The 16,269-nt window shown below is 52.2% G+C and overlaps 1 protein-coding gene across 1 annotated transcript; it reads left to right on the top strand.

Annotated features, from left to right (window-relative positions):
* Positions 1-1,616: 1,616 nt before the first annotated feature.
* Positions 1,617-15,499, top strand: IUM83_00316 (dynein heavy chain; the record flags this gene model as incomplete). Its single annotated transcript, XM_067924078.1, has 2 exons — positions 1,617-15,264; positions 15,375-15,499. The coding sequence occupies 2 exons, from the start codon at positions 1,617-1,619 to the stop codon at positions 15,497-15,499; spliced, it is 13,773 nt and encodes a 4,590-aa protein (XP_067789325.1).
* Positions 15,500-16,269: the final 770 nt, after the last annotated feature.

Below are 16,269 nucleotides of genomic sequence, written 5' to 3' on the forward strand. Positions count from 1 at the left end.
AGCAAACTGAAGTTTTGAGAGGCTGGTTTTCGAGTACGGGAGCTCTGTTTTTCGAGTATTTGGTAACCCACCTGACGCTGGGTTTGGTGGCGAAGGATGGCTCAAGGCTGACGAGAACCTTGTGGGCTTCTTACGGCGCGGGTCTAGTGGTGAGGAGTACGAAGAACTGCTGCCCGTCTTGGTGGAGCTCCCACCGTTCGAGACGCGACGCCACGACTGAAGGCGTCAATTTACGCACGAGTACGAGTGCGCTGGCTCGCGATGCGTTGGCGGCCAAAGTGATCGATCTACTGGGTGAAAGTGCGTCGTGCTCATGAAGAGTCCACGTCAGACAGGGAAAACCACGTTGGCAGCGCTGGGTGTCGCGCAGTGGTGAACAGGAAGCGGGAGCAGGCGAGAAGCAATGAACGTGGTGGTGAATTTCTAGCTACGTGGGGTGCCGGAGACGGCTACGGCCCGAGGACTGTAGTCTTACGTACGCGGAGGCCGTAAGATGGGCTTGGGGGGGATACACACACTATCTATGTCGTGGTGGATGAGACCCAAATGCTTAAGAAAATAAATGGATGCACTTCCCCAGGGAGAAACTCGGAGCAGGTTTGGAGAGCGGTGAAGACAGCTCGCTCAAATGTGGTGGGGAGGTTAATGAACGCTTTCCCTGCGAGATCGTCGACGCCAACGATGCCGGGCTCAAGAAGTGCGACCATGTTGGATTCTTGTCGAGACCTCAGACGGAAATGTCGAGTTTTCGTGCGCAGCCATGCGGTCATACGCTGTATCGGTGTGCGTTGGCTATTATACATCAAACGTGCACCAGTGGGCCTGTCAACGCTGGAGGACGTGATCGCTCGCACCATCAGAGCCATCGCCTACGACCACATGCGGAAGACGTTGGCGATCTCGACCGATCGGATGGCGCACGCATTCGTAGCTGGCGGGAAACAGTTTGGCAAATGGAGAGAGCCTGGCACACTGAGTTTTACCTGGCTTCGTACCGCTGCACGCCAATCGACGCTTTTGTGACGTCTGCAGACGCTGGTACCGTTTGGCCTCGTCAGGACTCACTGCTTTCACGATTCAATGCGACAAGGAGTTTTGGGGCATTGGGCTATTGAAGGAAGGCAACGAATTGGACGAACACAGCGGGTGCTGTACCCGTACAGACCCTTCCTCGCTTCCGTTGAGCGATTTCTGTTTGGTCGATTTCCGACTGTCCACTGGTGCAGAGAGAGAGAGAGCAATTGCTTCAGATCTGGAAAAACGCGACAAGCTCTTTATCGTGTGCTACAGCCGAGAGATGACGCGAGTGCAGGTGCGGACTTGTAACTCGATCTGGAACGTGCGCGTACCTACCGCCGTTTGATCTGCTATGTCAGCGACATCCCTGCTGCTATGAGGGCTTGAACTAACTAATGATTGATTGGGCTAACAATTGTTGTCGACGAGGTTGGTTCAGGTGAGCGAATCCATACTTTGTGATCCTCTTCGTGTGTGTGTGCATTGCCATTTTCGTCTGCTAGCCGCGACGTCATCCAGGAGTGACCGACCGTCCAACGAGTCGCCGCCCCTCGGACGGATCTGCAGATATCCATCCTGTAGACAGCCTTCGCAGCAGCATGAGCTCGTTCGAGGACGTGGAGCTCATCGTGCAGTGGATCCGCGAGCGCATCACGCTGCCCGGGTACCAGCCCAAGGCCTGGACGTCCGCGGACCTGGCCACTGTCAAGGAGTTCGTGGAGAGCGCGAGCGTGCCGGCGCTGTTCCTGACGCTGCAGAATGACACGCTGGTGGTGGCCACCACGGCGCCGCGCGGCGTGAACGGCAGCGTCATGTACTTCGTCAAGAACGGGCAGGCGCTCGTCACGCCCACCAACATCCGGGACGCGCTGCAGTTCGGCACCGTGGACAAGGACGCCATCGCGTCGCTGCTGCACCTGATGAACGGGTTCTACCTGCAGCGGCTGCAGGCCAACAAGGCGTGGCCCGAGAGCGTGCAGAAGGAGTTCACGGGCCAGTTCTTCCGCTTCATGTCGAGCCTCACGGAGACCGTGAGCCGCGGCTGCGGCAAAACCGTGCTCTACCTGCCGCCCGTGAACCCAGACAAATTCAACTACAAGGACAAGGACCTCGTGCAGCAGCTTGAGTCCACGGTCATCCACTGGACGCGGCAGATCAAGGAGGTGATCAACAACCAGGACAACGCGCACGACGCGGAGGGCGCCGGCCCGCTCGAGGAGATCAAGTTCTGGGAGCACCGCACGGAGGATCTATCGGGCATCACGGACCAGCTCAACCGAGAGGGCGTGAAGGAGATCGTTGAGATCCTCCGCGCCGCCAAGTCTTCGTACCTGCAGCCCTTTGAGACGCTGTCGCAGATCATCAAGCAGGGTTCGACAGAGGCGAACGACAACCTCCGCTTCCTGCAGAAACTTAGCCCCGTGTGCGAGGATATCGCACGTGCTCAGCCAGACGAGATCCCGCTGCTGCTGCCGAAGCTGCTTAACTTTATCCGGCTTATATGGATGTACTCGCGTCATTACAACACGGAGGATCGGATCACGAGCTTGTTGCGGAAGGTGAGCAACGAGATTATCATTGTGTGCTGCAAGATGATCTCGCTCTCGGATGTCTTTGATGGTAATGTTGAAGCCAGCATTCACCATTTGGAGCAGAGCATTCAATGCGGAGTGTCGTGGAAGCAGATTTACCGCAAAGCCTCCAATGCTGTGAATGCCACTGCGCCGTCTCCTGAGCGGAGGTGGAACTTCGACGAAACGGGCATTTTCGCGCAGATTGACGCGTTTGTGCAGCGCTGCCGAGAGCTACTGGAAGTGTGCGAAGGTCAGATTCAGTTCGCTCGCAAGGGCAAAGGCGGGAAGCGCGAGGACCTGCCCACGTTCGGAGGCAATCGTGGCATGGATATCGTCAAGAGTTTGCGGGGCATTGAGGCACAGTTTGAGGGGCATGTTGACCGCCTACGACAGCTTGACTACGACATCCTCGATGTCAAGAATACCAGTTGGCACAGTGACTTTAACTCGTTCAAGAATGGAATGAAGGATCTCGAGGCGATGACACAAAATGTGATCAACGGAGCCTTTGAAAGCATCTCCACAGTTGCCGCCGGGGTCGACATGATCCGCTCTTTCCAGAAGATCGCTCAGCGCGAGGCAATCAAGCGCTGCGTCGAGAAGCGCACGATCGACATATTCGGCATGTTCAAGGCCAACATCGCGTCCGTCCGAAACCTGTTTGAAAAGAACAAGCATGCGCCGCTGTTATCCCCTACGGAGCCTCAGTTTGCTGGAGCGGCCTTGTGGGCACGAAGCCTGCTACTGCGCGCTACTGACGACCTCATCCGTTTGCAAGAACTGGTTGATCCTTCTAATGCAGCAGAGTGCGACGAGGCTCAAAATGCATACGACGGCTTACGTCTTGTCGTTAACGAGTACATTCAGCGCAAGTATCACGACTGGATCGAAGACTTAAACGCGCTGGGAAATACCAACATGAATTCTCGACTTGAGAACCCGTTGATGACAAAGACTGGATCGGACCCAGACGCCACGCCGACGAGCGTGAATTTGAACTCCCATAACAAAGACAACAACGCGCTCCAGAACACCGAGAAGACACTTATTGGGCGGGCGAAAAAGGGATTTCTTCACTGCAACTTTGATCGACCACTATTGAACCTGTTCACGGAGGTGCACTATTGGCAGTACTTCAATGGAGAAATCCAAATCCCGTACATGGCTCACGATATTTGCAACCAGAAAGAACAGCTGCGAGTGCTGCGCGAACACGTGATGCTAGTCGTGCGCGACTACAACCGCATCTTGCTTGAGCTATCATCGACTGAACGACGCCTCTTTGAAGACATCATTCGCAAGCTGGATCGTCGCATCCAACCAGGTCTCCAAAAGCTGACGTGGGTCTCGAAAGGAATTGTTGAGTGGTATGTGGCTGACTGCCGCAAACACTGTGAAACCACGTACAAAATTGTTCAAGAGTTTCAGGAAAACAAGGACATCGTGATGAAAAACTGCAAGATGATCAGCGGGTTGATGCACATCTTTATCGAGCGCAATACCATTTACGATGATGGAGTTTTTGAAGCGAAGCAAGTGATCCACCGGAAGACCATCGAGAAGCAGCTACGTGAAGCGTACCAGACGATTAGTTCTACGATGACAGCGACGTACGAGCACTTTGCGTCGGGTCCACCCGAAGTGCAGCGGGAGTGGAATCGCTTCGTTGAACGCTCGGACAAAATGCTGGAGGATGCGCTACGCCAGTCCGTGAAAAAGTCGCTACAGGAGTTGTCAAAAGCAATTAACGGTGACGCCAAGACCGATCCTCGCCCATTGTTCCGGATCCATGTCGTGCTCGAAGACAATAAGGTGGAATTTAAACCGTTCATGGCCGACCTCACGCAAATGGTGAACACGGTTGCAAAGGAGATTTTCAACGTCATTTCGGTCGTACCTCGCTTGGTCGCGTCGCTTCCTCGGCACCATGGTAATAACCAAACTACCTCGGATAGTTCAGGCGCCAACGGGGCAGGAGGGGACGGAAAATCAGAATCTGTTGCTAGTGGCAGTGAAGAGGTTCGACCGCCTGACACTGCAAGTGGCGAGCCCACGAGAAATCAGGACGAAGCTCACTCAACAGCCGATGCAGCGGAAAAGGCGGAGTCCCCTGTGGTTGTGAACAACTTCTACCAATCAATTTTCAACGACGAAGAAATCCTGAAGGTGCTTGTGCACATTATGAATGGGATGTCTTCTAGTGCAACTGAACTACAGAAGTACCTGGGATACTGGGACAAGTACAAACTTGTGTGGAACCAAGACAAGCAAGCATTCATCCGTCGTTACGCTAAGGCCAACAGACCGCTGCAGCAGTTCCGCGCCGATATCGAGCGGTACCGAGAACAGCAGGTTAGTATCCAGAACGAAGATCTGACCAATACGATCAACTTCATCCAGATCGATACCAATTTCCTCAAAGCAAGTCTGGTCGAACACACAGTCCAGTGGATCGGCAAACTTACGGGTCTATTGAACCAGACAGCCCACGACGAGCTGAGGGAGATCATGCACATGATGAAGGACAACACACAAAAGCTTCAGATCAAACCACTGAATTTGGATCACCTCAGCGAGAGTATACATCTTCTGCATGATATCAAGGATGGAATGCCTGGAGTTGTGGCGCGCTTTGAGCCGTTACAGCACAAGTATGATCTCTTGGCCGAGTTTGATGTGCAAACTACAGATGAAGAGCAACGCGACCTGGCTAACCTGAAATCTAACTGGGAGACGTACGAAGTGATGCTGGTGGATGCAAATACAATGCTGCAGAAGTGCAAGGTGAGCATGAAGCAAAGCCTGCAGGATTCCGTGGCGGACCTGAACAATATCATGTCAGAACTGCGAACTGAGGCAGAGGCAACACTACCCTACTCCGGCGAACAGCAATCCAAGATAGCGCACCAGATCCTGGCTGAGTTTGAGAAGAAAATGGAAGCTACACGGTCCCGCCAGAATGCTTTGAAGAAAGGCCTAGAGATTTTTGGCATCGAGGAATCTAAGAACGACGGGTTTGTACAGACAGAGAAGGAGCTCGAGTTATTGCAGCAGATCTGGGCACTTACCGACGAATGGGAAATAGTGTGGGCTTCATGGAAAAACAAAGTGTTCTACGAAATCGAAGTGGAGACGATGGAGTCAACCGCCGCACAGTTTTTCAAGAAGGTGGTCAAATACGGAAAAGATATGAAGAGCTGGACGGTGTGGAGCTCTATGAAAACGAAGATCGAGCAGTTTCGGCAGACTTTACCCTTGATCCAGGATCTCAAGAGCCCTGCCCTGCGCGCACGTCATTGGGCACAGCTAAAAGAAGAAATGGGGAAGACTTTCGACACTGAATCAACAAGCTTCACATTGGAACGCGTGTTTTCTCTTGGATTTCATTTGCACGCTGAGTTCATTAGCACGTTGTCAAGTAATGCAGGTAAAGAGTTGTCTATCGAGCAAACACTTGACACTATCGAGAAGCGTTGGGCTGCCATCGACGTTGATATCACAGAGTACAAGGGAGTGTATTATAAGATCCGGTCTGCGGATGACTTATTCACGGCACTTGAAGATGACCAGGTGCAGCTATCCACAATGAAGGCTTCGCCATTCTTTGGGTCTTTCGATACGCGGATCCTGTACTGGGAGAAAGCGCTATCCCATTTGTCCGAAGTCATCGAAACACTGTTGGGTGTGCAACGCTGCTGGATTTACCTGGAAAGTATCTTCATGGCGTCTGAGGATATCCGCAAGCAATTGCCGCTAGAGAGCCAATTGTTTGACGAGGTCAATACAGCCTACTGCCGAGTAACGGAGGGGATGGCCAAAACGAAAAATGCACTGTCAGCTACTCAGGAGGCAGGCGTGCTGGAGACACTGATGGCAATGCAGGAGAAGCTGGATCAGATCCAAAAGTGTCTGGACCAGTATCTCGAGACGAAACGAATGCTGTTTCCGCGGTTCTACTTCCTGTCGAATGATGACTTGCTTGAGATTCTTGGGCACCAAAAGGATCCAGATCAAGTGCAGAAGCATATCAAGAAGTGTTTCGAAGCCATCAAGACGCTGAACCTCATTCCTCCTGGTGCTCGTGGAAACACGACCTTCGAGGCTCTTGGAATGAACTCCCCATGCGGTGAGCAAGTTATGTTCGCATCTAATGTGGTGGTCGCTGGCGCAGTGGAAGGGTGGCTATTACGCATCGAAGCCGCTATGGTCAACACCCTGGAGAAGATATTTGCGCAATGCATAGTGGGCTACAAAGGTAAGAAGGAGAAATGGATCAAGGACTTTCCAGGTCAGCTACTGATCACGTGTGGTCAAACTGCCTGGACCAACGAATGCATCAAGGCGTTGAATGAGGTGGCTAAAGGAGATAAGAAGGCCTTAAAACAGCTGAAGAAGAAGTGGATCTCTTACCTTAACAAACTTGCAGATATGGTGCGAGGGCAGCTTTCATCGACCGATCGCAAGAAAGTTGTGGCGCTCATCACTATTGAAATCCACTCGCGTGATGTCATTGATCGTCTGGTCAAGCAGAATTGTAAGAGTGTAAACGATTTCGACTGGCTGATGCAGCTTCGGTTTTACTTCAACAAGGAGTTGGGCGAATCCGGCATTTGTGAGGTCAAGCAGACGGTCACTTCGTTGCAGTACTCGTACGAGTACCAAGGCAACAATGGTCGACTTGTGATCACACCATTGACGGATCGATGCGTCCTCACGATGACAACAGCTCTGCATCTAAACAGAGGTGGCAACCCGCTCGGCCCTGCTGGAACTGGAAAAACGGAGACCGTGAAGGATTTGGGCAAGAATCTGGCGAAGTACGTCATTGTCTTCAACTGTAGCGATGGTTTGGATTACAAGTCAGTTGGCCGCATGTTTGCTGGACTTGTGCAGTCCGGTGGCTGGGGATGTTTCGATGAGTTTAACCGTATCGAGATTGAGGTGCTCTCCGTCGTTGCGCAGCAGGTTCTGACGATCATGCAGGCCCTGACAGCTAGACAAACCCAGGTTATGTTCCTTGGCTCGCTGATGCGGGTGAACTTCAATATGGGCATTTTTATCACGATGAATCCAGGTTACGCCGGGCGAACAGAGTTACCGGATAACCTCAAAGCGTTGATGCGCCCTTGTGCTATGATGGTGCCAGATTTGGCATTGATTGCTGAAGTCATGCTTCAAGCTGAAGGATTCCGTGATGCTAAGGTCCTCGCGAAGAAAACGACCACGCTCTACGGGTTGATGATTCAGCAGCTGAGCAAGCAGGATCACTACGATTTTGGCCTGCGTAGTTTGAAAGCGGTGCTTAACATGGCAGGTACCTTGAAACGCGAGGATCCCAACCTGCAGGAAGAAAATATCTTATTGCGTGCACTGCGTGACATGAATATGCCGAAATTCATCCGAGAAGATGCAGTGCTCTTCCGCTTGCTACTAGGAGACCTGTTCCCTTCGATTGAGCTTCCAGTGACAGACTATGGTAAGCTCCAAGGCAACATCGAGCACGCGTTGTTAGAGCACAAACTCCAGGTGCACCCAGTGATTGTGTTTAAGACTATCCAGCTCTATGAGTCTCAGGTGACACGCCACTGCAACATGATCGTAGGCCAAACAATGGCAGGAAAGACAACGATTTGGAAGACTCTGATGGCTGCAAAGACATCGCTGGCGAAAGAGGGAGTGCCCGGATACATGCCCGTAAGAGTGCAGGTGCTGAATCCAAAGTCGATTTCTCTGAACGAGATTTACGGAGTGTACGACCTATCGACGTTTGAGTGGATCGACGGCATCTTGTCAGCCATTTTTCGGAACCTCGCAGCCGATGAGAAAGCGGAGGAGAAGTGGATCATGTTGGATGGACCTGTGGACACGCTATGGATTGAAAGTATGAACAGTGTCATGGATGACAACAAAGTCTTGACGTTGATCAACGGCGATCGAATTAGCATGAGCCCGTCGATGGCGCTCATGTTTGAGGTGCAGGACCTAGCGGTGGCTTCTCCTGCCACTGTCAGCCGCGCAGGAATGGTGTACATGGATGTTGAAGACCTTGGTTGGCGTCCTTTTATTCAGACGTGGCTTACTACAACAATCCACATCCAAGAAGAGCGCGACGTACTCCAGGCTTTGTTTGATAAATACATGGAAAAGGTACTTCGATTCAAGACCTCGGAGGTGACGGAACTGATTCCGGTGACCACCTTCAACAGTGTCAAATCCTTCTGCAACCTCTACAATGCATTAGCCACGGTTGAGAATGGCGTGGACTTGGCCACATGCAGAGACAAATTCGCCGTCGCAGTTGAAAAATGGTTCTTATTTTGCATGACGTGGAGTGTCATGGCTGCTGCTAACGAGGAGGGACGCAAGAAGTTCGACTTCTTCCTGCGTGATATTGATTCCGTTTACCCACCTCTCAAAACTGCGTATGATTTCTTTGTGGAGCCTTCAAGTCGTGAGTTCAAGCTTTGGGACGAGAAGTTGCCGCCAAACTTCCGTATCGCGCCAAACACACCGTTCCACAAAATCATGGTGCCAACGATAGACACGTTACGTTACGGGTTCCTACTCCAGACGATGCTCACGTCTGGCATTCACACGCTTCTCGTCGGTGAAACTGGAGTGGGAAAGACCACTGTCATAGAGCGAGAGATTGAAGCTCTAAGCGATGCATACAACGTGCTGGTGATGAACTTCTCGTCTGCGACATCGTCTGCAACGACACAGGACATGATTGAAAACGTCATGGAGAAGCGCTCACTGAATCGATTCGGCCCTGTCGGAGGCAAGAAATTAGTGACTTTCATTGATGACATGAACATGCCAACGAAAGACTTGTTTGGATCGCAGCCACCATTGGAGCTGCTGCGGCAATGGGTTGACTACAGCTGCTGGTACGACCGCAAGAAACAGACTCTCAAATACTTCATCGACATGCAGTTCGTTGCAGCGATGGGGCCTCCGGGAGGTGGCAGATCTGTCATCAGCTCTCGCTTCCAAAGCCGCTTCAACTTGATCAACATGACGATCCCCGAGCAAGCGCAGCTGAAACGTATATTCGAGACCATGCTTGTACCTAAGCTGTCCGATTTCGACGATGAGATTAAGCCACTGGGTGTGCCTCTGGTCGCTGCCACCATCCAGCTGTACCAGAATGTGCTGGAGCAATTCTTACCCACCCCTGCGAATTGCCACTATCTGTTCAATTTACGCGATATGGCTAGAGTGATTCAGGGGGTTTTGCTTGCTGACAAGCATAACGTTGCAAGCCGGGATGGTATGCTACGGCTGTGGATGCACGAGAGCCTCCGAGTGTTTTCAGACCGACTCACCAGTTACGAAGATCGCCAAACGTTCAAGAAGAAACTTGATGATCTGCTAGGTGTGCACTTCCAGACAGATTGGGGGCGCTTATTGTCCTCAGCTCCCGAACAACTGAAGGAAAATGGGCCCCTGTTCACGTACATCTTCTCCACAACTCCAGGCGCCGATGAGGGGAGTGCGAGATACGCAGAAGTCATGGACATGAAGATGCTGAAGAGTTTCGTAGAAGAGCAGCTGGAGAACCACAATGCGGAACCAGGCTTTGTGCCTATGAATCTCGTGATGTTCAGCGATGCACTCATGCATATCCTGCGCATCCACCGTCAGCTCATGACGATGCGCGGTAATTTACTTTTGGTGGGCGTTGGTGGCAGTGGCCGTCAATCTTTGACGAAGCTAGCGGCGTTTATGGGTGGCTTCAAAGTATTCCAGATTGAAGTGGGCAAGAACTACCGCAGCCTCGAGTTCCACGAGGATATCAAGAAACTTTACACCCAAGTGGGGCTTCAGCAACAAAAGACTGTGTTCCTGTTCAGCGACACGCAGATCAAGAGTGAGTCGTTCGTTGAGGACCTCAACAATATTCTAAGCAGTGGTGAAATTCCTGGACTGTTTGAGAAGGACGAACAAGCAGGTATCCTCGATGGAGTTCGCTTGAGAGCGCGTTCGCAGGGTATACGTGAAACGAAGGAATCACTGTGGAACTTCTTCATCAGCGAAGTCCGCCGCAACCTGCACGTAGTCCTGGCCTTTAGCCCTATTGGTAAAGGCTTTTGCAACCGGTGCCGACAGTTCCCGTCCCTCGTCAACAACACCAATATCGACTGGTTCAATGAATGGCCTTTGGATGCTCTTCAAGAGGTCGGTATGAAGTTCCTCGAGGAGAAAAATGTAGCTGCGGAGCCTCAGCGCCCCAAGATTGCAGCTGTCTTTGCTGTGGTTCACAGCAGTGTAATGCTTGCGTCGTCACAAGTGCTGGCTCGTATGAAGCGCCACAACTATGTTACCCCTACCAACTATTTGTCTCTAGTCACAGGCTATGTAGAGTTGCTCTCGGAGAAGGCAGCGACAATCCGTGATACCCGCGACAAGCTCAAGAACGGTTTGGCCAAGCTTGAAGAGTCTCGATTGCAAGTAGAGGAAATGTCTAAGCAACTTGAGCAGCGTAAAATCGTTGTCGCTCAGAAAAACAAGGACTGCAGCGACTTGCTTGTAGTTATCGTATCGGAGCGTCGAGTTGCTGATGAGCAGCGAAAGCAGGTGGAAGCGGACAGCGAGCGTATTGCAAAAGAGGAGGCCGAGACGAAGAAGATCGCTGATGATGCACAAAAGGATTTGGATGAGGCTCTCCCAGCGCTGCAACGAGCTATGCAGGAAGTGGAGAATCTAGACAAAAAAGCTATCGCAGAAGTCAAAGTGTACACACAGCCACCCGAAGCGGTGTCGATGGTCATGTGTGCAGTGATGATTCTTTTCGGTTTGCCGCCGACGTGGGCATCGGCCAAGACTAAGATGAATGATGTGAGTTTCCTGCAGCAGATCAAGACGTTCGACAAGGACTCCATTCGTGACAAGACGGTGACTGCGCTTAAGAAGTACACTTCAAAACCAGCATTCAACGCAGATATGGTGAGAAAGGTGTCGTCAGCAGCAGGAGCTCTGTGCTCATGGGTGCTGGCGATGGAGTGTTACTCCGGAGTTTTCCGCGTCGTCGCTCCTAAGAAGGAGGTTTTGCGAAAATCGCAACAGGCATTGGCAGTCAAGCAGAAAGATTTGCAGGTAGCAAAGGAGAAACTCCAGGAGGTCACAGAGAAGGTGGAGGCACTGAAGAATCAGTATGATACCAGCGTGTCCGAGAAGAACGCACTGCGTGAAGAAGCTGAGTTGCTGGAGCTGAAACTTTCGCGCGCCGAACAACTGGTTAAAGGACTTGCTGGTGAACGCGAGCGTTGGGAAGGCTCAATCGCTGATAAAAACGCTAGTCTTCAAAATGTCGTGGGCGATGCACTTGTAGCCGCTGCTTTTATCTCTTACGCAGGTCCATTTGACACATTCTACCGTGGGTCACTCGTAGATACGTGGATGAATCGTGTAACGCAACAAGCCCTTCCATTATCGCCAAAGTTCACTTTCATTGATTTCTTGGCTGACCCTACAGATGTACGTAGTTGGAATGCGCACGGCCTTCCGCGCGATCCGCTCTCCACAGAGAACGGTGTGATCACAACGCGAGGCAAACGGTGGCCACTCATGATCGACCCTCAAGGGCAGGCAAACAAGTGGATTAAGGCGATGGAAGGCTCACGACTCGAAGTTGTAGACCCGATGATGAAGGATCTCTTACGAAAGCTTGAGAATGGCATTCGCTTCGGCTCCCCCGTGTTAATGCAAGATATCTTGGAGGAATTGGATCCGAGCCTCGAACCAGTTCTCACGAAGAGTATCATTAAGGTGGGAAACCGTGAAGTTCTCCGTCTGGGTGATAAGGAGCTTGACTACAACCGCGAATTCCGCTTCTATCTCACCACGAAGCTCCACAATCCTCACTACACGCCAGAAGTATCAACGAAGACGACCATCGTGAATTTCGTCGTGAAGGAGCAAGGACTTGAGGCTCAACTCCTCGGTATCGCTGTTCAGCTAGAGGAACCAGCGCTGGAGGAGCAGAAATCCGACCTTGTGATGCGTGTGGCAGCGGCCAAAAAGAAGCTTATCGACCTCGAAAACGAGATTCTGCGCTTGCTCTCGGCAGCGAAAGGCTCGCTTCTGGACGATGAACAGCTTGTAACAACTCTGAACGCGTCCAAGACAACATCCGAAGAGGTTTCCATGCAGCTTGTGATTAGCGAAGAGACTGAAAAGAAAATTGACGCTGCTCGTATGGGCTACGCTCGCGTGGCATTGCGTTCTTCAACGCTGTATTTCGTGCTCAACGACATGACAAATGTGGATCCGATGTACCAGTTTTCGTTGGATGCATATGTGGCACTATTCCAGGACTCGATTGTAAAAAGTCGAAGTCTTAAGAACCAGGGCGCGCTTAGTGAAGAGCTCACGGAGAGAATTAGCGCTATCAACGACTACCACACGTACGCTGTGTACGCTTACGCGTGTCGTGGGCTTTTTGAGCGCCACAAGCTGCTCTTCTCGCTGCAAATGTGCGCGCGCGTACTGCAAAGCGTAAACAAACTCCCGCACGACGAGTACGACTTCTTGCTGAAGGGTGGTAACGTTCTTGCTCAAGAAGAAAAGGTGACCAATGTTGCCAGTGAATTCCTCTCTGACGGCGCATGGGCAAGCATCGTGGAGCTCAACAAACTCTCTGCGTTCCACGGCATCATTAGCTCCTTTGAACAGACTTTGAAGGGCTGGAAATCATGGTACCAGAGCAGCACTCCAGAAATCGAGGCGCTGCCAGGGGACTGGGAGGGAAAATGCAACGAATTGCAGCGGATGCTATTGCTTCGATGCATTCGTCCTGATCGGCTCAGCATCCAAGCTGCCCGGTTCACGGCTACTCACCTCGGAGCGCAATTTGTGGATCCACCACCTTTCGACTTGAAGGCAATCTACGAAACCTCAAACTACAAGACACCGCTCATCTTCGTGCTATCCCCCGGAGTAGACCCTACGAATTCGCTTATCGCGTTGGCTGAATCGCTGCATAAGACGGTGGAGAATTGTGCGCTTGGGCAGGGCCAGGCCAGTGTGGCTGAGGCCATGCTTTCACGCGGGTTAGATGCAGGCAACTGGGTGTTCCTAGCAAACTGCCACTTGATGCTCAGCTGGGCACCTACGCTGGAGAAACTTATCGACAATTTCTGTGCGGCTGCACCAGCTCCAGCAGGACCAATTAATCCACAGTTTAGATTATGGCTCACAAGCAGTCCGAACCCCAAGTTCCCCATTGCCATTTTGCAGCGCGGCATCAAGATGACCACGGAACCACCACGTGGATTGAAGGCGAACCTAATACGTCTGTACAACACGATCACCCCGGACAAGTTCGCACGATGCCGACAGGTTAAGAAGTACAAGCGACTGCTGTTCTGCTTGTGCTGGTTCCACTCGTTGCTGCTCGAGCGGCGCAAGTTCAACAATCTCGGCTGGAATATCCCGTACGACTTCAACGAGTCGGACTTCGCCATCAGCGAGGACGTTCTCGCCATTTATCTGGACGAATACGAGGATACTCCGTGGGATGCACTAAAGTATCTAATTGCTCAAGCCAACTACGGCGGCCGCGTGACAGACGATTGGGACCGTCGCCTCATGCTCGTGTACATCTCCCAGTTCTTCTCCGAGAATGTGCTAACCGTGGACAACATGCCGTTGTCCGACTCGGAATACTACTTCGTTCCAGACGATGGTGAACTAACTTCATACGTCGAGTACATTCGGCAGCTACCTTTGGACGATCCGCCTGCAGCGTTTGGCCAGCACCCGAACGCTCAGATCGCGTCACAGATCGACGATGGACGCGAGCTTCTGGCCACTATCCTGTCATTGCAGGCGCTAGATGTGGCTGAAGGTGGTAGTGGCAACGATGACACCGTTCTAGGACTACTGCAGACGCTGCGAGAAACGGTGCCAGACGTATTCGACCTCGCAAATATCAAGGCTGGTTTGACTGCACGAAGCGATCCCGATGCGCTGAAGACTGTACTCATGCAGGAGCTCGAGCGATACAACAAGCTGCTGGCGACCATCAGTTCGTCGGCTCGTGCTCTGGAGAAAGGTATTCAGGGATCCGTGGTTATCACGCCAGAACTCGAAGCTGTCTACAACGCGCTGCTTATCGGCGCAGTGCCCAAGGCCTGGAGCTTTTGTTACCCGTCACTGAAGCCGCTAGGACCATGGACGCAGGACCTGAAGCTTCGCTGCGAGCAAATGGATCGCTGGGCAAACCAAATGCAGCCTCCCGTGTTCTGGCTCACGGGCTTCACATACCCGACAGGTTTCCTGACGGCGCTGCTCCAGACAGCGGCCCGTAAGAACGGACTGGCGATCGACTCGCTGAATTGGGAGTTTATCGTCTTGAACCAAGGCGAGAATGCACTACCGACGGGGCCTAAGGACGGCGCCTACATCAAAGGACTAATCCTCGAAGGCGCCCGCTGGGACTTCGACCATGACTGTCTCGCGGAGCCGAACCCGATGGAGCTGCATTGCGGCATGCCTATCTTGCACTTCCGTCCTGTGGAAGCCAAGAAGAAGTCGGCTAAGGGATTGTACAGCTGCCCACTGTATATGTATCCGCTGCGCACAGGAACACGCGAGCGTCCGTCGTTCATGATTGCTGTGGATCTGAAGGTAGGACCTGGCAAGACTCCTGACCTCTGGACGCGTCGTGGCACTGCGCTATTGCTATCTCTTAGCACGTAAAACTACAAGTACATTACACGTAATACTGTGATGCCTTTCGAATGTATTTTGTACTTCGCAATTCGACCTCATGCTTAGATGGTAAGCCATTCGTGGCCACCACTAACATCTTCCTGCCCACCAGCGAGCATCGATCGCATCTGTGTCTCTACCTCGTTGGCGTCTTTGCGGAGCTTACGCGATCGACGATCGTTGGCACCTAGCAGACTTTCAGCGATGTAGGTGGCGGTCCTCAGTAACTTGGTAGCGGTACGTAGTTTGTCGTGGTTCTCCCTTTGTGGTGCTCGTTGACCTTCTCTCGAGATTGCAATGCGGTGCAGCATTCGCGCGAGTTCCGCAGCACTTTCACAAGCTTCCAACGAGAACTCGCCATATCCGTTGACACTGACGCTGTACATCTCAGCTAGAACTACCCGCTGATCCTCAAGCGAAGCGTTGGAGCCGCTGCGACTAAGAGTGATCCATTGTCGGAAAGCGTCCAACCCCAAGGCGGAGCATTCTCGCTTTGTACTTTCAGAGCCCGCGAACTCGCTGGAAAAAGTTGCGAAGAATCGAGCGACAAGTTCGTACTCGGAGCGTGCGTTGTCTTGTTTCAGCTGGTCTTGTTGGTACAATTTGGCGAGTTCGATACGAAGGAAAGCTGACGCTGGCACTGCTCCGCTGCAGGCATTCTCGTAAATGTCGATCGCCGCAGAGAAGCAGCGGATCGCCTCCGTAATTGCGGCTTTCGCTTCTTCAGAGCTAGTTGTTCGGTCCTCGTTGCCACTCCGCAGGAGATGCACTTGTGCCAAGCTGACGTGTACAGCTGCAGTGGTGACATGATCACGACCAAAGTGCCGCTCCTGGAGTGCCCAGGCTTTGCTGCAATTTTCCAGTGCGTCATCCATTAACGAACGAGCAGAAGCCTCATAGTCGTTACCAGGACGATTAGCGCTCAATGTCAATGGCGGAGGCGAGATCGTGAGTTCCTGAA

The sequence above is a fragment of the Phytophthora cinnamomi genome (genome assembly GCF_018691715.1).
Source record: "Phytophthora cinnamomi strain GKB4 chromosome Unknown Contig53, whole genome shotgun sequence".
NCBI lineage: Eukaryota > Oomycota > Peronosporomycetes > Peronosporales > Peronosporaceae > Phytophthora > Phytophthora cinnamomi.